This window comes from Cydia amplana, chromosome 15 (genome assembly GCF_948474715.1).
Source record: "Cydia amplana chromosome 15, ilCydAmpl1.1, whole genome shotgun sequence".
In the NCBI taxonomy this organism is placed as follows: Eukaryota; Metazoa; Arthropoda; class Insecta; order Lepidoptera; family Tortricidae; genus Cydia; species Cydia amplana.
The window spans coordinates 13,042,077-13,065,974 of NC_086083.1; the positions used below are offsets into that span (position 1 = coordinate 13,042,077).

General features: G+C 36.2%; 2 protein-coding genes across 4 annotated transcripts in view; one reads left to right on the forward strand and one right to left on the reverse strand.

Moving 5' to 3' along the window:
• Positions 1–987, reverse strand: part of LOC134654617 (stromal interaction molecule homolog) — a 76,659-nt gene extending 75,672 nt beyond the window's left edge. For both annotated transcript variants that reach the window (XM_063510083.1, XM_063510082.1), the window contains exon 1: positions 601–987. In XM_063510083.1, the coding sequence (XP_063366153.1) occupies positions 601–772 (172 nt within the window). In that variant the 5' untranslated portion in view covers positions 773–987. The remainder of the gene's footprint in view (positions 1–600) is intronic.
• Positions 988–3,007: 2,020 nt separating this feature from the next.
• LOC134654624 (REPTOR-binding partner) overlaps positions 3,008–23,898 on the forward strand; it is a 46,996-nt gene continuing 26,105 nt past the window's right edge. The window contains exon 1 of one of the 2 annotated variants that reach the window (XM_063510095.1): positions 3,008–3,209. In XM_063510095.1, the coding sequence (XP_063366165.1) occupies positions 3,159–3,209 (51 nt within the window). In that variant the 5' untranslated portion in view covers positions 3,008–3,158. Of the gene's footprint in view, positions 3,210–4,643; positions 4,749–23,898 lie in introns of those variants that run through there. The other variant, XM_063510094.1, reaches the window with a different exon arrangement.

Sequence of the window (23,898 nt, forward strand, 5' to 3'; positions counted from 1 at the left end):
CAATTAAGTTTTAAATTACCAGTTCAATTCAAACGCGCTAAAACACTTACAGTTTAACCAACAGGCAAGTAATTATAAGTAAATAATATAGTTTTTATGTCACTGATTGCAATTTACGAACAGATAGTCAGATATGGGATAACAAGGGGCTAAAGGTTAACAACAAACATGTTAACAAACTTGTGTATCATGCATCGAAATAAATTGATACTTCAGCAATCAATATATTATCGAAACATCAAATAAAATACCCAAGTGCAAACAAGAAAATAATGACTTTTTCAAAGTTTGCTATATGTATACTTACTATTGCTGCATGTATACTTATTGCAAGGTATTTAAATTTCCCTTGCAGGCAAGGGAAGTCAACGACAAAATTTACTAGAAACATCTGACTGCTTAAGGTAAACAGATGTTTTAAGGCCAAACAACTTAAGTTACCTTCACCTAGTCCATTCAAAATGACTCACGCTGCTCTAAAACATTTACGTGATAAAATCGGTGTTAATAAGAAGGAAATACCGTGACCCGATTGAAGGACACCAACAGGTGTCACGAGCGTACAGCCAATCAGTTTGGTGCCAACAAGACTAAACTTACTCTGTTCATTAGATGCGGCGATCGCAGACTCGCTCACGAACGACCCGCTCCGCACTGTTGGCCCCCACTGCGGCCTTCTGGCACCCTCCCTTGACTCTGTCCTCTCCACATCTTCCGCTTTGCACAGGTGCAATGCTAACACGCACCAATAAAACACAATTCCGATACGCATCGTGATCCTTCAATGACACTTAATGCACTGACCGCAAACGATAATACGTACTCCGTTACACCGCACTCTATAAGCATTCTAAAATTAATTATTAATTTAAAGATCCACACTTGTAAGGCCACATTTGACAATCGTATAAAAACCTATGGATTTTATCACAAACAGACACGGAAAAAACTGGAGGTCAAAAAATTTGACACTTTTTTTTTTGCAAAGGCGACACTGGTAAAATTATATTGTGTATAGCAACACATTATTTAAGGCTCACATACACTACGTGATTTTATGAAGTATAGCTGGTCAAGCAAATCTTGTCAGTAAAAAAGGCGCGATTTTCAAATTTTATATGGGACGATATCCCTTCGCGCCTACATTTTTCGAATTTGCCGCCTTTTTCTACTGACAATATCTGCTTAACCAAGTATATTTACTCAAAAGATTTTACTTATAAAGAGTTGGATATTAAAGTCCGTCAACCAAATCTTGTCAGTAGTAAAAGGCGGCAAATTTGTAAAATCGCGGGTTAGCAACACTGTGTTCGAATAATTCCAAAATGCGTGTCATCTGTGTTTTATCTGTGGAATGTGGATCGTGAACGACAGCCGTCACCTTATTTGTTTTCATTTGGTTTTCATTCTGAATCGTTTCTGTTTCAAGAGATATTTCTGCTGTCACCATTAAATACCAATACATTAAATAAGAATAAGCAAAGCTAAGGGGCCTACAATGTACAATCATGCTCGTTGATGGTAAACATTACTAAAAATTGAGGTTATGACAAGTACATACTGGAAGAACTCTTCCGAACTTTTAAGATTATGTTCAGTTTTTTTGTTTTAGGGTTAAAAGGCATAAATAAAATTAAAACGTATGCCTAAATCTATCCAACAAGACCATAAATTGTGTCCTGGAAACCGTCCATAGGCCCACATGTCTAATATTTTCAGCAATCAGTTGTGACTATTTACAAAGATGCAATAATACTACAGAGTATTATGCTTGGTTGAAGTGACCCGGTAACATTGGTAACTTCATTATATTTTTTCAATTAATGACTTGAATTATAGTGTAAGCTAAAGTGACCCTTATCTTATTTACCTTTAAATTAAATAAACACCCAAATATCAGTTGTTTTATTTTTAATATGTAATCCTATTGTACAATATATACCAATCAAAAAAATTACACAGGCAGGTATGTCATATTCATCCAGAAGAGTACACTAATTTACATTAACAAGTGGCATATTATATTGTAAATAACAAATATATGATAATCACTATCTAATTATCTGCATTTTGATATGATTTTATTTTAGTAAACAGAAGACATAGATAGGGAACAAAGAGAATATAAGCACTACGATAGGCAGTTGTTTTTGATATCTTCAAATTTGTTCATCATTTTGATTAACATTGTTTTAACATCGCTTTTAAATTGTCCGTCCATGTTTCAAATTTTTTCAATAAACCGCGAGTGACAATTTGAATTAACGTACGCAGGGCGCGCTCAGCGGAAAAAAAAAATCTTTTGGTTCGATGTCCATTGCTGCTATTCTTAGCGCAATACTGCTCTTTGAGTGTTGCCCTACTTTAGTTTGCTTTACATTGCTACTGACAAGATTTGGTTGACGGACTATATATGGGTGCATGATAGCATTGTCCTTCTGATGACAAATAAATCGTTACTTTCTCATGTATTTCTGAAAATATAGCTGGTCAACCAAAGCTTGTCAGTAAAAAATGGCGCGAAATTCAAATTTTCTATGGGACGATATCCCTTCGCGCCTAAACTTTTCAAATTTACCACCTTTTTCTACTGTCAAGATCTGGTTGACGAAGTATATATGTTTTTAACTGTGTATGGGCTACGTACGGTCGTGCAAAACCTTGTTATAAAGCATAGACCATACAACATTTTTTTTTAACATAAAGAGTCTAATGCTAATTTACTTATTTTCTCTTTTTTTCTACTGCATAAGAAATCAAGTTTCATTTTATTCTATACGTAAAATAAGGTTTTGTATTGTTTGAGAATGCTTTATGTCGTTAACTTAAGAATAAGGAGGACTTTAGACTTTATCCTCAAGAATAGCAATAAATGCAGTGTAATTATTATTTTATTGGACCATTTTTCTAATAAATTAAGTTTTGTTGGCAAATAAATTCTAATCAAATTCTCTTACTGCAAATAAGCAAAAAAATCAATACATTAGTGATGTCATAGTGACGTAAAACGTCTATTTACCAAAATATGTCAAATGACCTTGCTAGTTTGTAAACATTACTTCGGTAAAACATTTTGAAAGATTCTCATTAATATTGAGGATTTTGCATCAATCAATCACTTTTTTTCGAAAACTAAGCAATACCTGTGAGAGTACAAAATGAACATCGATTTTGAAACCATGGCAGTGCTAGAAGAGGAATCTCAAAACGTGAGTGTTTTGTCCTTTGTTGTTAGAATTAGACCAATTTGCGTTATCTGAGTATGGCTTATCGGAGTCATGTGTTAATTTATCTCGGTTTTGCTCAGAATCAAATGTTTAATTCGAATAGGTTATGATTTACTTCCTGGTTTATTTTTGTTTTTGTTGACTCTGTGCTTAGATGAACTTGTTAGCAAGGTATTATTGCACAACAAAATGAAGGTCTTTCATGGCCGATTTTGAGGATTATACACTTATTTTTTTTAATCTGAAATTAAAATTGACTAAATTGGAAGCCTAAATATTTTCAAATTAGAATCTAATAAGACCAGCAAACCTCTTAAAACCAAGGAGTGTCCTGTATATGTAACTAAAATTAAACTTGAAACTATATTTTTCCCAATCACCCAAATGAGACTATTTGAACATGTTAGATATTCTAGTTTAAATTCAATACATGCGATATACATAATCTGTTTAAATACCTAGTTTTATTTAATTAATAACTATTATGGTAACCAAAAATAATATTTTAAATACATATTTAAACCAAAAATAATTTAATAGGTAAGTACATCAAAAAATTGGAAAAAAAGTGCCCTTTAAAACTAGCATGTATAGCTACAATTAAATGAAATATGTTAACCTAATAGAATTTCTGACACAAGCTTATTTTTAAGAGCCATAAGAGTGTCACGTGTTTTTGCGGCGTTCGAAGAGTAACATATTATTGCAGGTGACTGTACATGCTTAATGGCCCTTGTGAATAGTAAAGATATCTTTATCAGGTCTATGTTAGTTGTTCATCGCAGATTGTACACTGCCAGCAAAGAGGAAATACCCTAGTTAACTCTGTGCACTCAAATTAAATCCCCGGGTCAATGAAGTAAAGTAAAAGTGGTCTTGATTTGCCTTTACATGATTTTGAAGTTTGAAATATGTTTTTAGTTGACTGTGTTCACCCAAACTTCATTAACAGAGGGTACAAACATTTATGTTATATCGCTTTCAAAATGTTTGCGTTAACACATAAACACTATGTATGTATAGTTATTTATAAATTCACGATACACTACACGTGTTAGCTCCATACAATGTGGTCATAAATATTAACAATGCATGACAACCAATTACGAAATCAGTTACGAAACATACAAAATATGAACTAAAGAGACTTTGGAAGTACTAAAGTCCATTCCATATAAGTAATTTTGCTCATATCTGCAGTTTCTAGATAAGGTTTCGACCTATAAACGCTATTTGATACTGCTGAATTTAAAATAATAAAACTAAAATTAAACTTCGCTATGTTGATTATGACCCCATCTAGCGCGCTTCGCGTAAACTATTGTCGCGCGTAGTTAACTTGAGTAGTTTTCGAGGTGGTTTGGTAGATGGCGCTAACGTCATAGTCTGGATATGGTTTTTGAAAAAAAAAGTGCACTTGAATCCCTGAAAATGCGCAGCAAGGCGGGTTTCGTCGTTAAAAAAGTTTTTATACCAAAACGGGCCACCGTGATGCCGAGGAAGACTGGAACTGCCGTAGCGGTGAGTAACTCCCAAGAAATTCTATTAAAATTGTGTTGTTCGTGTGTATATTATTCATATTTTAATTCTAGAATAGGTACCTATGTCGTTAGTTCTAGGTATTGGGAAGGCGGGTATTGATTTTTCAGGCAATTCTAGGATATTCTATGAAAATGACGCTATAAACCATTAACGACTACAGTAACAAAACCTAAAATCCGATTATGTCGTTTCATTTATAATTTTTTATTTTAAAATTTGGACACGGCTACTTACATTTTTATTTATTTATACCGCGATGTGTGGGAAGCTACTTATGTATTTTCTGCAGATCTGTAGTCTTTAGATAAAAAAAAGCGGCCAAGTGCGAGTCGGACTCGCCCATGAAGGGTTCCGTATTTAGGCGATTTATGACGTACAAAAAAAACTACTTACTAGATCTCGTTCAAACCAATTTTCGGTGGAAGTTTACATGGTAATGTACATCATATATTTTTTTTAGTTTTATCATTCTCTTATTTTAGAAGTTACAGGGGGGGGGGGGGGGACACACATTTTACCACTTTGGAAGTGTCTCTCGCGCAAACTATTCAGTTTAGAAAAAAAATGATATTAGAAACCTCAATATCTCTCCTATCCTCAATACCTCAATAAAAAAATTTTTTGAGTTTCAGTTCGAAGTATGGGGAACCCCAAAAATTTATTGTTTTTTTTTCTATTTTTGTGTGAAAATCTTAATGCGGTTCACAGAATACATCTACTTACCAAGTTTCAACAGTATAGTTCTTATAGTTTCGGAGAAAAGTGGCTGTGACATACGGACGGACAGACAGACGGACAGACAGACAGACAGACAGACATGACGAATCTATAAGGGTTCCGTTTTTTGCCATTTGGCTACGGAACCCTAAAAATAGGTATTAGCAAAACAACTCAAATTACCAAAACTTTTTTGCAAGCGTTTCCTACTTTGTTAATTACGCACAAATTGTATGACTCATCGTAGACGTGACGTCATCAATTAATTATTGTTCATTTTTGGGGGAAGAACGGAACGGACGGGTGCGGTAGGTACTCGCTGTTGCTACTCTGTTTAATTAAAACTGTTTGCTATTTAAGCGAATCTAACATTGATGTGTCTAACAAATACCAAAAACAAATCGTACCCAGTTCAACTTGAATGACTTTTAGACTTTTCATAACCGCAGCTTTCAGTCGACTTCAGGGCAGTTTTCAGATCATAGCCTCGTTAAGTACATAGCCATCTATATTTCATAGGCACAGTCTTAGAGTATTGGAAAGGTGCGAAGTCGGTGGAGGGGGAAGTGGCGCTGATCGTCACACTGAAAGAAATAATCAGTAAATCTTAATGAAATATCAGTAAACTTAACTGAAAAAAGCAGTTAAAATGGAGCCAACTGTAAAAACCAGTTACTTTAACTGTAACAAAACAGTAAGGGTAAAACAGTAAATTTTACTGAATAAGTCAGTTAATTGACTATTGACTAAAACAGTAAAAAAATAAAACAGTTAAGGAAAACAGTTAAAGAAAACAGTTAATGGAAACAGTAACTTTATTCACCTAATTTAACTGAATAAATCAGTTAAGGAAAACAGTTAAAGAAAACAGTTAATGGAAACAGTAACTTTATTCACCTAATTTAACTGAATAAATCAGTTAAGGAAAACAGTTAAAGAAAACAGTTAAGGAAAACAGTTAATGGAAACATTAATTGCTACTGTTCCACAACAGTAGATCTTACTGATTGGTTACGGTTGCTACTACTGTTTGGGAACAGTACCAGCTACTGTTAGGTATGTAGTTGCTACTGTTCCACAACAGTAGATGTTACTGATTGGCTACGGTTGGTGCTACTGTTCGGGAACAGTACCAGCTACTGTTAGGTATGTGGTTCCTACTGTTCTACAACAGTAGATCTTACTGATTGGCTACGGTTGCTGCTACTGTTCGGGTACAGTACCAGCTACTGTTGGGTATGTAATTGCTACTGTTCCACAACAGTAGATGTTACTGATTGGCTACGGTTGCTGCTACTGTTTGGGAACAGTACCAGTTACTGTTGGGTATGTAGTTGCTACTGTTCCACAACAGTAGATGTTACTGATTGGCTACGGTTGCTGCTACTGTTTGGGAACAGTACCAGCTACTGTTGGGTATGTAGTTGCTACTGTTCCACAACAGTAGATGTTACTGATTGGCTACGGTTGCTGCTACTGTTCGGGAACAGTACCAGCTACTGTTGGGTATGTAGTTGCTACTGTTCCACAACAGTAGATGTTACTGATTGGCTACGGTTGCTGCTACTGTTTGGGAACAGTACCAGCTACTGTTAGGTATGTAGTTGCTACTGTTCCACAACAGTAGATGTTACTGATTGGCTACGGTTGCTGCTACTGTTTGGGAACATTACCAGCTACTGTTAGGTATGTAGTTGCTACTGTTCCACAACAGTAGATGTTACTGATTGGCTACGGTTGCTGCTACTGTTTGGGAACATTACCAGCTACTGTTAGGTATGTAGTTGCTACTGTTCCACAACAGTAGATGTTACTGATTGGCTACGGTTGCTGCTACTGTTTGGGAACAGTACCAGTTACTGTTGGGTATGTAGTTGCTACTGTTCCACAACAGTAGATGTTACTGATTGGCTACAGTTGCTGCTACTGTTTGGGAACAGTACCAGCTACTGTTGGGTATGTAGTTGCTACTGTTCCACAACAGTAGATGTTACTGATTGGCTACGGTTGCTGCTACTGTTCGGGAACAGTACCAGCTACTGTTGGGTATGTAGTTGCTACTGTTCCACAACAGTAGATGTTACTGATTGGCTACGGTTGCTGCTACTGTTCGGGAACAGTACCAGCTACTGTTGGGTATGTAGTTGCTACTGTTCCACAACAGTAGATGTTACTGATTGGCTACGGTTGCTGCTACTGTTTGGGAACAGTACCAGCTACTGTTAGGTATGTAGTTGCTACTGTTCCACAACAGTAGATGTTACTGATTGGCTACGGTTGCTGCTACTGTTCGGGAACAGTACCAGCTACTGTTGGGTATGTAGTTGCTACTGACCCACTACAGTAATATCTACTGTAGTAGAACAGTAGCAACTAAATACCTAACAGTAGCTGGTACTGTTCCTAAACAGTAGCAGCAACCGTAGCCATCAGTAACATCTACTGTTGTGGAACAGTAGCAACTACATACCTAAGAGTAGCTGGTACTATTGCCTAACAGTAGCAGACACTGCAGCTGAGCTACAGGGGCCCGTTTCTCAAAAGCTTGTAACTTGTAATACAAGCGGATGTCACTTTTTGACAGCTTTTGTTAGAAAGGGACTTCCACTTGTATTACAATTTACAAGCTTTGGAGAAACAGGGCCCTGGTCTTGCTATTGTTGAGGAACAGTGAAGAAATAAATACAAGTGTATATTACAAAGTAAAAATCATATTTATTGATGGAACTCACATCAAATTACACACAATAAACAAGGATGTTACAAAGTAAACATTATTCATTGATACTTTGATAGAACTAAATCCATGTAAGTACCTACATCAATCCAATCCAAATAAACACGAGTGTTACAATAGTAGTTTGTGTTACAAGGGATCAAAATGGTATATTTCCGTCAAGGGCGTACATTGAATCCTGAATGAAGCGATGGATTCTAAAGTAGAATCCTGAGCGTAATGAGGGATTCAAGTGTTAACGCCCAAGACGAAATAATTTTGATACCGTGTGACACATACTGCTTTTCACATCAACTATGAGGAAAATAAAGAAATCTTAGTGTTGACACAATTATTATGTTTCAAAATATTATTCAAGCTAAAAAAAGAATGCAAAAAATAACAAAAACAGTGTCCTAGAACAGAAAAGTGCCACTTTGACCCCCCCTAGCAGGGAGGAAAAGTGCCACTTTGATCCCTCCTAGCGGGGAAGAAAAAGCCCTTTTACGAAAAGGTTATGTGAAAAATAAACATTTTTTAATAATGATACCTACAACTAAATCCATTGCAATCACCATTACGCCTGCTAGTAAGGGCTAAGGGTACTTTGCGATGGAGTAATAATTCCTGGCCTTTGACTACGAAAATTATTTTTCACATCACCTATTCGAAAAAGGGCTTTTTCTTCCCCGCTACGAGGGATCAAAGTTATACTTTTCTGTTCTAGGACACGATTTTTTCTTTCTTGCATACTATTTTTTTTGGTCAAATAATACATATTTATTTGGATTCAATGTACGCCCTTGACAGAAATATATCATTTTGATCCCTTGTAACACAATATTAGTTTGTGTTACAAGGGATCAAAATGATATATTTCCGTCAAGGGCGTACATTGAATCCTGAATGAAGCGATGGATTCTACAATAGAATCCAGTACAGTACAGTAGAATCCTGAGCGTAATGAGGGATTCAAGTGTTAACGCCCAAGACGAAATAATTTTGATACCGTGTGACACATACTGCTTTTCACATCAACTATGAGGAAAATAAAAAAATCTTAGTGTTGACACAATCTGATGCTTAAACAGATTATTTAAGCTAAAAAAATAATGTGCAAAAAAATTTAAAAATAGTGTGCTAGAACAGAAAAATGTTACTTCCTAGCAGGGAAGAATAAGCTCTTTTCCGAATAATTGGTGTGAAAACTACTATTTTCACATCACCTATTCGGAAAAGGGCTTTTTCTTCCCCGCTAGGAGGGATCAAAGTGGCACTTTTCCTCCCTGCCTTGACGGAAATGTATCATTTTGATCCCTTGTAACACAAACTACTATTAATACCTTGCTAGCACGCAAGGTGATGATTGCAATAGATTTAATGTATGCTGTTTGGGAGCTAACCTAAAGTGTACAACACATCTTATACTATCTTATCTTATTATTTTAGTATTATAAATTACACATTTGTAATAAGTACCAATAATTTAGTCAGTAGGTAACAATCATAAATTTTCCATCAAGTGTAACATTTTTTTTTGTTGAAACGTTTATCAACTCAGGGGCCAATTCTATGTGGGCTTAGTATGTGTGTGTATGTTTGTACATAACTATATATACCTTTGTCGGTTTGTCTCTCTGTGCAATACAAACCAAATGTTTTTATAGGTATGTATTCTGCTCTATGTGATTTATTTTAGAAGTCGGTATCATATCAAGTAAGGTAATTGTGCTAGTTTTTGTCCACTTATCGATTTTGCCAGCTTCCTACTTAAATGTATTATACAGGGTGTTTGGTACATCTTTTGCCAAATAAAAACGGCAGCAGTAATTTGCTATCTTGTTATGCCTAGAAAAGAAATTGCTCACGTTTTTTTTTCATCTCTATGATAATCTTTTTGCATCACAAAGCTGGCAAAATCGATAAGTGGACAAAAACTAGCACAATTACCCTACTTGATATGATACCGACTTCGAAAATAAATCACATAGAGCAGAATTCATACCTATAAAATCATTTGGTTTGTATTGCACGGAGAGACTAACCGACATAGGTACACATCAGTGGCGGCGCGTCCATAAAAGCCGATTCACACCGGCTTGCCTCTTTTTGGAAGTTTGAACAAAGTTGTAAAGGAAATATGTAAGCCAAATTAGCCCCGGCTTGCCTATGGATATATGTTTGATGCGCCGCCACTGGTACATATACATACATACACATAAGAAATTTGACACACCTGTTTACTAAGCCCACATATAGACTAACATACCTATATGAATATTGTGCAATTCAAAAACCTTATATTTATTTCTGGGAAGATCTTATTAATGCAAAAAATGTAGTATACATGCATAATAAAACTAATAAATGTTGAGTCGATGAATAGAGCAAATAATAATTACTTTTAGATACCTGGGAACTAGTAGTAGATTTCCAATCAAAAATCCATTTTACAGAACGAGTTTTCCTACAGCAGTAAATAGGTTTATTTAAACACTACACACTAGTTAGACCTTAGCTATTAGAGAGGGCCCTGACCTGAGACCACCTCTGAGAGTCAAGCGGACCTAGATCCAGAGAACACTGAAATAGAAGAATGATTCGAGTGACTCCGTTCGACTGCAGATAATTATACACTTTGTAATGAAAAGTGGGCCCACTTTTCATTACAAACTAACAAGGAAACGGCGCCAGCAGTCAGAGGGGCTACCGCGAAAACCGATATTCGCAATATGCGGGAATCTTTCTCTTTTACTCCAATGAAGGGGTAATTAGAGTGACAGACAAAAATGTCCGCAATTTGCGAATATCGGTTTTCGCGGTAGGTACGCCCCCTGTCTTGTCAAAAGACGCATATCCATACCTTCAGGAATTTCCCTGCTTAAAACGATCTTGGGGATATTCTTTGGTAAGTTTACCAAAACAATTTATTTATTTATTTATCGTATGGTAGTTAACAACATATGAAGTAACACAACCAAAAGGACTATGCGTCTAAACGGTCCAAAAACCAATAGAGTTGAGAAGTACATAGGTCGTTAGATAGGTATTTCTATGAACTTCGTTTTATGGTTGGGCACAAAGCCGAATTCCATTGCAGAACCGAGATATTGGTATTTTAGTCAAAATATCGTCAGGTCAGGCGAGAACATGACTCTATTGCCTAGGTAATAAGGGTGACGACATTTTGACTAAAATACCAATATCTCAGTTCCGCAATGGAATTCCGCTTCGTGCCCATGGAACGAAATGAAGTACATAGAAATACCTATCTAATGACCTAACTCTCATTTCTGTTGGTTTTTGAACCAGGCTCCATACAAAGTTACCCATGGTCCTTTGTGAAGGAACTTAGGAGCTTGCAAAAAGTGAGTATTTTTATCTCAAATTATGACTAGCTTATCTGGGGGCAAGGTAGTGCCCCTGACAATAAGTTGAGCAAAAGAAACAACAAAGGCGAAGGCAATAATTACCAGGACTTAATTTCTCTGCTCAATAGTACACAAGAGGGCAAACTGCTTCTTACACAGCGTCTAAACCCTTTGGGAGATCAACTACGAAGAACTTTAACCAGGGAGATTTCGACAGAAATAGTAAAACATGATCCGAAGGCACCAATAACACGTGACATATACGTACGTGCTTTGGATTCGCGAAATTAGTAAGTTTTTTTTTTAATAAGGACCTATTGATAAAGTTACAATTAACTATCCATGCCAAATATTATAAATGTAAATGTGACTCTGTCTGAGTGTCTGTCTGACTGACTGACTCTCTTTTGTCTGTCTGTCTATTACTTACATTCTATTATTACAAAATAGAGAAATAACAGGTAAGACTTGCTTAATACAATAATCTCTACTGTTTGAAGATGTGATAACACTGAGAACTTATTTTATTACACTAAAGGGCCTCAAGTGTTTTAGTATAGTGGCAAGCGAAAGAAAAGTTTTCTAGAAATCGATTTTCGATCATGTCGTCTCGGATATGGGTGAATATGGTATCGATGCGTTCAGTGTAATGCCCTGAACACAAATATATGAGATGACAAGCGCGAAAGTGGTGGGGGTAGTTGCTGTGACGTCATAAAGTCGGCAGTACAAACTTTTATTTTATTTTCTTTTAAACATATCATGTGGGGTACCAAATGAAAGGGCTTTGTGAGTGATATATAACATACTGTAACATTTTCAATACTTGGTCTAACAAATTATTAGAAAACGTTCAAAAACTGTTTACATATATTTTTGAAATGGTATTTTCACTAGCTATCATTTGGTAGCCATATTGCTATAGTAAGAAAAAAACAATTCCCCCCTCAATTCTTTCATTAGCGGGAGCAATTTTCAAAATTTATATAGCCTATGTCACTACCACAATTCTGACAAATTCAACCACATCTCATATGTCAAAAACTGTCCAGCCGCTTAGGCTGTAGGGATTGCCAAATAAATGGACATATATAGCCCTACAGCCTACGGCTAGATATGTGAGGTGTGATTGAATTCGTCAGAATTGTGGTAGTGACAAAGGCTATATAAATTTTGAAAATTGTGCCCGCTAATGAAAAAAATTGAGGGGGGGATTGTTTTTTTTTCTTACTATAACAATATGGGTACCAAATAAAAGCTAGTAAAAAGACCATTTCAAAAATATATATACTCAGTCGGGTTTTTTGTTTGTTTTAATAAAAGTTGCAGTTTAATGTAACAGAAAAATATACTTTTTTCAACTTGATGTACTTTTCATATTATTTGATATATCTGTTTAATTATTTTTAACATTATATAGAAATTATTCACACATTATATTATACAGCCATTTTCAATTAAAGTATGTACTTGAAAATCAACTGCGGATTGTGAAATTTTGAACGTTTTCGGATAATTTGTTAGACCAAGTATTGAAAATGTTACAGTATGTTATATATTTGTGATCTACTCACAAAGCCCTTTCATTTGGTGCCCCACAAGATACGTTTAAAAGAAAATAAAATAAAAGTTTGTACTGCCGACTTTATGACGTCACAGCAACTACCCCCAACACTTTCGCGCTTGTCATCTCATATATTTGATTTCAGAGCATTACACTGAAGGTATCGATACCATATTCACCCATATCCGAGACGACATGAGCGAAAACTAACCTAAAGCCTGCGCAGCCGCTGTACTATTTGGGCGAGCCCATGGTCGGCTGTTTCACGCAGTGACTAATCTGAAGGCTAAGTATAGCCGAAATAAAATATACCAGCTAAAGGTGCGTCGTTCCGTAGAAAAAACTTTTATTTCTCTATTTTTTGTTAATGTATTAGCATGCTGAAATCGGCTAAACATGTGAAAGTACTATTTTGTTTGTCAACACAATTGCCTTGTAAATCATTCATTCATAGAGTCTGGCTAGCCAAAAATTGTTGACAGATATTTCGTTGTTGTATCACTAATTGTCTATGATTTAAAAAAAAGCTAAAAGTCAGTTGTCAATTTATGTCATTCATTCAAATTGTTTGCGGTTTATAAGTGGTTTATTTTAAATAAGATTAATAATGTCTATACTGAGTGAGGTTAGCAAACTATTATTTAAGCTCTTAAATAATTACGACAATGTGCGAAGTCGACGTGTAGCGTTGTATAACGAAAAACTGCAATGTTTACAAGTCCTAAAGAAATGTAAACAAATTAGGAGGTTGGTGCTCTATAAATATTTTGATACTTAGCATTTGGCATATTTGGCATAGTACTTATGTATTTTTTTAGTGATGGATTAATATTACGGTATTATCGAGCTAGGTCTTATTTAAACTACATTTCATTGTTCGCCTTGTTACAATGGTATATGGTGAGAAAGTGTTAACATATGTTATTGTCGTTGACTGTACTTTACATAGTGGTAGAAATTATGTGAGCTGACTTTGAATGCACGTCAACGTATATTTAACTTATATCCTCAGGTACCTTACGTGTGCATAGAAAATCAAAAATATTTTCTAATATCAAAACTATAATTCCTACTACACAAAGTGTGACCAGCCCAAGATTTTTTGAATTTCCCGCCAAACATTTGTGTAATATTTCAGTAGCCAGACTCTATATCCACAACAGAGTGAGAGGGGGCGGTCGAAAACGGCCTGAATGGATTCGGGAAAAGGATGGTACGGCTGCGCCTTTGTTGTTTCTTTCGCTCAACCTATGGGCAGGGGCACTACCTTGCCCCCAGATAAGCTAGTCATAATTTTACATAAAAATACTCACTTTTTGCAAGCTCCTTAAGTTCCTTTACAAAATTACTTTTGTTTGAAACTGCTTCAAATAATGTTGTTATCTTATTTTTCAATAACGGAAATTTGCTATCAACACTGTATTCATTTCCAATATACCAATCGTGAAAGTCTGCAAGAAGCTGGAATATAAAATTAAAAATAAGTTCTCATTGTTGTCACATCTTCAAACAGTAGATATTTTTGTATTAAACAAGTTTTACATGTTATTACTGTCTTGTCAAAAGACCCATATCCATACCTTCACGGTAAGTTTACCAAAATAATTTATTTATTTATCGTATGGCAGTTAAAAACATATGAAGTAACACAAACAAAAGGACTATGCGTCAAAACGGTCCAAAAACCAATAGAGTTGAGAATTAGGTCACTATATAGATAGGTATTTCTATGAACTTCACTTCGTTCTATGGTTGGGCACCAAGCCGAATTCCATTGCAAAACCGAGATATTGGTATTTTAGTAAAAATGTCGTCAGGTCGTCACCCTTATTACCTAGGCAATAGAGTCCACCGTCGGGCGAGCGCGGCAAACGCTCGCCCGGCGGTGCGCGAACTTGTACCCTGCAGCATAATTTAATTATTTGGACTCTAATAAGGGTGACATTTTGACTAAAATACCAATATCTCAGTTCTGGAATGGAATTCTGCTTGGTGCCCGTGGAACGAAATGAAGTACATAGAAATACCTTTCTAATGACCTAACTTTAGAAACTAAGAACTTTAACAATGGAGATTGTGACAGAAATAGTAAAACATGATCCGAACGAAGGCACGAATAACAAGCATACTTGCATTGGATTCGCGAAATGAGTAAGTTTTTAATTTTTTTTTAATAGGGACCTATTGATAAAGTTACTATCCATGCTAAATCTTATAAATGTAAATGTGACTCTGTCTGAGTGTCTGTCTGACTGACTGACGCTCTTTTTGTCTGTCTGTCTATTACTTACATTCTATTATTACACAATGAGATATAACAGGTAAAACTGGCTTAATACAATAATATCTACTGTTTGAAGATGTGCCCATGGTCCTTTGTGAAGGAATTTAAGGAGCTTGCAAAAAGTGAGTATTTTTATCTTAAATTATGACTAGCTTATCTGGGGCCAAGGTAGTGCCCCTGCCAATAAGTTGAGCACAAAAGCAACACAGGCGCGGCTGTACCATCCTCTTCCCGAAGCCATTCAGGCCATTCTAACTCTGTTGTCTAGGTAGTAGGGTTACAGACCGGAACCCTGATTACTGACAGTTTGGGCAGTGTCCCCCTGTCGGCTGGTAGTCCCTTTTTTTTCAAATATTAATACATAAACAAAATAGAGAAATAACTTGTAAAACTTGCTTAATACAATAATATCTACTGTTTCAAGATGTGACAACACTGAAAACTTATTTTATTGGTGCCTTCGGATCATGTTTTACTATTTCTGTCGCAATCTCCCTGGTTAAAGTTCTTCGTAGTTGATCTCCCAAAGGGTTTAGATGCTGTTTAAGAAGCAGTTTGCCCTCTTGTGTACTATTGAGCAGAGAAATAAAGTCCTGGCATTTGTAAGCGTCAGGACCCCTGGACCACTTGAGATATTTGATGTTTAGACAATATCAAAATACACTACCTTTTTGCTACTATTTGGTACCTAACTTCAAATAATTAGTACCTCGATTGACAGCGAAAACCCAAAGAACTAAAGTGGCCATACATTCTGACGTCAGGATGTCTGGACCTTTTTTTTACATGGTTTGAGACAACACAACTGCATGACATGCTAGTAAATATTTACCCCCTTTTTAGTACCTCAACATATATCTTTTTCCATTCTTTTTGGTATTCCAGAAAAAAAGTAAATACGTTGAAAAAAGAAATTTTATATAAGATTTTTTTTTGTTTTTATGATATTTAAGTGTATGATTTTATAGCCAGAATCATATATTTACTTACCCCAAAAACAAAGGCATTGCAAAAAAATCTAATATAAAATTTCTTTTTTGAATGTACTCTTTTTTTGGAATACCAAAAAGAATGGAAAAAAATATATGTTGAGGTACTAAAAAGGTAGTAAATATTTACTAGCATGTCATGTAGTTGCGTTGTCTCAAACCATGTAAAAAAAATGGCCCAGATATCCTGACGTCAGAATGTATGGCTACTTTAGTTATTCGGGTTTTCGGTGTCAATCGAGGTACTAATTATTTGAAGGTAGGTACCAAATAGTAGCAAAAAGGTAGTGTATTTTGATATTATCTAAACATCAAATATCTCAAGTGGTCCAGGGGTTCTGACGCTTACCATTTATTGCCTTCGCCTTTGTTGTTTCTTTTGCTCAACTTATTGGCAGGGGCACTACCTTGCCCCCAGATAAGCTAGTCATAATTTGAGATAAATACTCACTTTTTGCAAGCTCCTTCAAAGGACCATGGGTAACTTTGTATGGAGCCTGGTTCAAAAACCAACAGAAATGAGAGTTAGGTTATTAGATAGGTATTTCTATGTACTTCATTTCGTTCCATGGGCACCAAGCGGAATTCCATCGCAGAACTGAGATATTGGTATTTTAGTCAAAATGTCGTCACCCTTATTACCTAGGCAATAGAGTCCAAATAATTAAATTCATGCTGCAGGCTACATGTTCGCGCACCGCCGGGCAGAAAATACATCTATTTATTACACTAAAGGACCTCAAGTGCGCGTTGTTCCTTAGAAAAAACGTTTACTCCAACAACAGCATCAGAGAAGCACGCTACAACTAACAAAAGGACAGCACCGCTTTGGTGCCCATAGAACGAAAGGAAGTACATAGAAATACCTATCTAATGACCTAATTCTCATTTCTGTTGGGTTTTGAACCAGGCTCCATACAAAGTTACCCCTGGTCCTTTGTGAAGGAACTTACAGCCGGATTCGAACTTTATGATATGGATTAGATATGTCAGTGTCAAATGTGACGTTTCTTCAAACAAATACGTCACTTTTGACACTGACACATCTAATCCATATCGTTTCTAGATCTATTAATTAACGTATCTTAAAGTTAGAATCGGGCCGTTAAGGAGCTTGCAAAAAGTGAGTATTTTTATCTCAAATTATGACTATAGCTTATCTGGGGGCAAGCCCCTGCTAATAAGTTGAGCAAAAAAAATCACACAAAAAAACAATTACACTAAAGGGCCCCAAGTGTTTGGGCGAGCCCATGGTCGGCTGTTTGACCGAGTATCGCCGAAATAAAATATACCAGCCAAGGGCGCGTCGTTCCTTAGAAAAAACGTTTACACCAACAACAGTATTAGTGGAGCACGCTACAACTAACAAAAGGACAGCACCGGTTAGAGAGGGCCCCGAGACCACCTCTGAGAGTCAAGCGGACCTAGATTCAGAGAACACCGAAATAGAAGAATGCTTCGAGTGGCTCCGTTCGACTGCAGACAATTATACACTTTGTAATGAAAAGTGGGCCGTAACTAGGAAACGGCGCCGCTAATCTGTCTTATCAGAAGACGCATATCCATACCTTCAGGAATTTCCCTGCTTAAAACGATCTTGGGGATATTCTTTGGTAAGTTTACCAAAATAGCCTCACTTTGGGTAGTGGTGTATTTGTTTTTTTTGTGTAGTTTTTTTTTGCTCAACTTTGCAGGGGCACTACCTTGCCCCCAGATAAGCTACCTCAAGTGTTTGGGCGAGCCCATGGTCGGCTGTTTGACGCAGTGACTAATCTGAAGGCTAAGTATAGCCGAAATAAAATATACCAGCTAAAGGCGCGTCGTTCCGTAGAAAAAACAATTATTTCTCTATTTTTTGTTAATGTATTAGCATGCTGAAATCGGCTAAACTTGTGAAACTACTATTTTGTTTGTCAACACAATTACCATGTAAATCATTCGGCTTCGGGAAAAGGTTGGTACAGCCGTGCCTATGTTTGCTTTGCTCAACTTGGCAGGGACACTACTGACCCCCATATCAGCTAGTCATAATTTCAGATAAAAAAACATATATATCTACTATTTTTTTTCGTGACAATTGTGATGAGCTCTTCACCGCTAACTATTAACTACATAGTACCTATTTATTGACGATATAATAATGTTGTCTCGTATTAAAAAAAAATATCACGATTGTGGCAAACAAGCATACGGCCCACCTTTACGGCTACCTTTGTGAAATATGGACCAGATAACACGCTTCCTACAATAAAACATATACCAACAATAAAAGGCAATGAAGACAATTTAGTCAATACTCCTAGTTCAAAATCTATGATATTTTCTGCTTGGTTGCAGCTGGGTGATTTTTTAAATAACTTCTAATGGACCGCGAGCCACGAACATATTTCCATGACCAATCGCCTCCCGGGCGATAACTCGTATATTGGTTAACGGCTATGTATGATGATCCCTCATGGGGTGGGGCTGGCAGTCCGTTGGTGGGTTGAGGAATGGCAGCCACCGAAACATGTAAAAAAATAAAATAAATTTTGTCATCGCCTCTCGTTTGATACTTTGTCAGAAGATAGTTTTGATATTATTATAAATAAAAAAAACCGTCAGCTACTTGCATAAACATGTAAAAAATAAGCGCTGTACCTTTTTATTATAGGAATAACTAAATCATGAAACGTTGCATGTAGGATTTCATCAGGCATTTCAATAAACGCCTTACGGGCGCGTATTTTTTACATGTTTATGCAAGTAACTGACGTTCCACCGCTATACAACCGGCTGACGGTTTTGTTTATTTATAATAGCATCTAAACTATCTGCATGATGGGGGTGAATGCCATAATGCCGGGTTATTCCCACTAGTTACTACCAAAATATTGTTACACTTCAATACTAATAAAAACAGTATAAATATGTACAGGATGTTTTTTTATAGTCACCTGCAATAATTAACGAGGTGAATATGTAGGTCATACTAAACAAGTTTTACTGTGAAACCAATACCAAAATCACGAAAAAAAATTGACTCTCCCATACAAATTTCAACATCAGACCAGTCAAATTGTATGACACAGCCAATTTTTTTAAATACATTTTGCATTAATAAATTATTATAAATTGATTTGTGTTTCATTTCAGTAAACTGTCTTGAAAATGATCAAAAATACTAGAACAAACTTTTTAATTAATAAAATCACTTGAAAAATAATCTAAAATTTAGATTCTAAATGGACGATTAAATTTATTTATATGAACATAATATAATTTTTGCACTTCTATCGGTTAAACTGTTTTAATATTTTTGATCACTCTTAAGGCAGTTTCCTGAAACACTAGACTTATAATTATTTATTACATTATTTATTATTTATTAAAGCACTCTATATTTAAACTGTCTTTATTAGTATTGAACTGTAACAATATTTTGGTGGTAACTACTTACTGGAAAAAAAATCCCACCTTTTAATGAAAATTCCCAGTAGTTACCACCCGCTCGGTTTAGTGGGAATAAAAATTCCCAGTAGTTACCACTGGTAATAACTTGGTGGTAACTAGTGGGAATAACCTAATCGCCACGCTTGGCAGGCGGGTTGGCGATCGCAGTCTAGTAGGTACACCGAATTTAAGGGACGCTGCTGCCCGTCCACCGGTGGTCTGGACGTAGTTTAAGGACATACCCGGGTCCTAAACTATCATCTGGCAAAGTATCAATCGGGAGGCGATGACTGATTTTTTTTACAGGTTCATGTGATCAACTGACGGTCTTTCTTTAAGTTAATATAATTATTAGCTTTGAAAAGAAATGTGTTGAAAAATAAGTTAATACATTTACATATCCATATTTGAAAAGGACTAGGCACATGCTTGCTTCCATGCATGCACCCTTCGACAAATTAAGATGGCGAACCAATGAAGGCAAAACAACGAACGATAATACAGAAGAACTAGAAAATCTTACAGATTTGAAGATACCAATATTCCGCACCACTGTATATCTATCTGCCCCGCTGCTCCGACCAGTTTGTGCCTATGACTGTTCTTCTGTATACCTTTTATCGCATGCAGCTTTTAAATGGGACTACGTAATGTAACCAATAACCTTTTAAGAGGCGAAAATACCGTATTTAATGTATGGGGAGCCTGAAAATGAAGGGTTTTGTACCGAATAGCTATTTTATTCACTTGTTGTTCAACTTCATACGCATAATAATGACTATCAAAAAAAATTGTTTGCAACAGAGTCCCTATTAAAATAACCTCATTATCACAAATGTACACCCCACTTACCATTAAAAACATTACTTCGTTACGATCGCAGATTGGCTTAGAACTACAAACAAGTATAGAACCCTTACTATATCGAACAGAGGACATGGCAAACCAAGGGACACCGAACAAAGACTTGGGTTCGTCTAGATGGAGACAGGATTGAATGATTTCTAAATCAGATTGTGTCAGTTTTAGTTTTTTAGCTCCCCAAGATAATATTGGATCCAATGAACCCTTAGAAAATATTTCGTTTAATTTGAGCTGGTGTTTAATAGATAAGCTGAGCGAAATGTTCCTTCGATTACATGAAGCCCTTGCAGATGTCTTTGCCAGTTTATGTTTTGCTTCGTACCTCATAGATGAAATTAATGAAAGAGGACCAAAGTTCTTCATAGCATTATGATAATGTGTGAGGTGGTGAAACTTAGGTTTTAGAGATCCATTTGACAAGAACAAATACAATTCATTAAGTTGAGTGACACAGTCCTGCATTACAGCATCAATACCGTCCCAAACACAAGTAGCCATTGCAAGTTCTACAACTTCGCGTAATTTCAAATAAAGTTTCCAATAGATGTCACCTCCAGGAACCTTATCACCCATTAAAACTGAAAAATATCTTATGAAAGTTAGCATTTCTGACGCGCTAAGACGAATATTACATTGATTGATGTGAGTCATGCTTAATTCAATAGGCTTGTTGCGGTTATCTGGTCCGTATTCAAAACTACGTAGCCTATCGTTCAGCAAAGATAAAGTGAAATATTTGAAACGAGTAATATATTTCATTAGCACCAGTCCCATGACATACTTGCCAACTCCTTCAAAAATGTCATGCATAATATCTACGCCTACTTGCTTGAATAACTCAAAGCCACCTACTTTCAGCCAAACACATCTTTCCTTAACACCTGAGTTTCCAGGAATACCTTCCAATAGGTCGGCCTCATAATCATCAATACATCTTAAGATTGTATTATCTTCATAGCACTGAACTTTCATGACTTCTTTTGTCACTCTACAAATTCTACAAGAATAATTAGCTGAAAAACTTTCCACGAAACCAGTTAAGGAATGAATGCCCAAATTATCCCCTAGAATAAGAGCTAATTCAAAGTATATTACTCCACTAAAATTGGGAATATCAAATGGTATACCAACAGTACGGAGAAAATTTAGTTCATCTATTACAGGTTGGAATATTATATCGTTACCGAATCGCACTCTATCAGAAGAGTGAAACAACAAAGTTAAGAAAATATTAGAAAGAACAGAGCAACGCCACGGTGGTAAGCAAGGTATTGAGACATATACGGCTCCCAGTTTATGAATGCCTGAGTGGCTTCCCAAAGCGTTACCCGTCTCATAATCATCAAAAAATAAAAATAAGGGCAGAACATTCCTATCAGCGTGAACTGTTTTTTTGGATTGCCAGTAATATCCTTGAATGAAGTTGTGTATATTTGTGATATCATTATAAAGGTTTGCCATATATTGTAGTGTATCAACCAAGATTGATTCGAGAGAGAAAAAAGCACGCAACACTTCTCTTAATGGAATAAATTGGACAGTACGATTAACTACTTCATTGCCGCCACGAATGTTTGATTCGCGGCTCTCGCCTACTACAATTGCTTGGGGCGGTATATACGTTTGATTGCGCTCAAAGAAAGAAAATATACGATGTTCTGAGGAAAATGTACTGAACACTGAATTTATTTCTGTACGTATCGTTTGTACTACTTCTGAATGATTAGAAGAAGCGATCCCCCCATTATTAACCATTTTCTGCGGCAACTCATGCATTAAAGGCAACACAGAATGTGATATGATGTTTAGAAAATTTTCAATAATAATTTGAACAACATTTCTTGGTAGATTTGCAGCTCCATACAAGATTGCTATAAATAAAGCTAAAGCTGATTCAAGTGAAATATTACGTAAAGAGATATCATTAGCTTCTGGTGCTACAATTACTGATAAATCATCACTTGTAGAAGATGGTGGCACTACAGATGATGAACTAACATCTTCGAGTGGTATTTCAGCATTTGTATCAACAGATCCGTCGTTTTCTTCGTTTCTGAGAAACTCCTCAGTTGAATGAATTTTAAGATAATGTCGCCGATATGAGTTAAATAGATGGTAGGATCTGGAACAGCCGCTTTCGGTACATCTATATTGTTCAAAATTATGATTCTTATGAAAAAATTGGAAATGAAACCTGAGTGCTTTAAAATCTATAACTTCAGCTGCACACAAAAAACAGACAACCATTATTCCTTATTGAAGTTGCAATCACTCAGTAGTCTAAGAACAGAAGTAGAAATATTTTCTTTTATATTAACTACTTCGGTATCATCAATGGCATAAACCGCTCTCTGCAGGAATTGCCAAACCCGTAAACATTCACAAGGATACTCTAAGTATAGGGCCCATATTATTTTAAAACAAGTATCCACTGCAGAACCAATGGTAGGCAGCTCATAAGTAATGTTATCAACAATAAGGTACCTTGCCGTGATATTTTGAAGTGGTCCTGCGACTACGACATATGGCTGGACAGTGATACCCCGTGATTTATTCGTATCGCGTCGTTTCTGTCGTTCTTCGTTCAGCAGTTTTTCTTCGTCAATATGCTTAATGAAACTTTCACGTACTTCAGCCGTAGAATATTTCTTCTTCCTGATTTGAACCGGTCCTAAAAGATGCGGGATCATAAGAAGTGCAGCTAGATTGCTTGTTTCTTGATCGGGATCTATAATAAAAGAAATAAACATTATAAGACATGCCTCCCACAGACTGCAGTAAGTGTATGGTAGCTATCCGGTTCCCATAAGAGGTTCCCAGTCTATAATATTGTATATAATATTGAAAGGGTCACTCACACATAATGAAATGTTGTTAGTAAACTCCAGTAAGGATTGAGTTATATGGACACCGGCTTGGATTACATTCGATCCCAATACTTATTGTGGTAGAAGAACTGTGTTGCGAGATTTGCATTTTTGTACATGTAATTTAAATGTTCGCATATATATGCCGGCACAGCCGTATATCATATGATGATATACGGCTGTGCCTTTGTTGTTTGCTATGCGCAACTTCCCCCCAATCCGCATTGGGCTAGCGTGGGGACTATAGCCCAAGCCCTCTCGCGCATGAGAGGAGGCCTGTGCCCAGCAGTGGGACGTATATAGGCTGAGATGATGATGATGATGA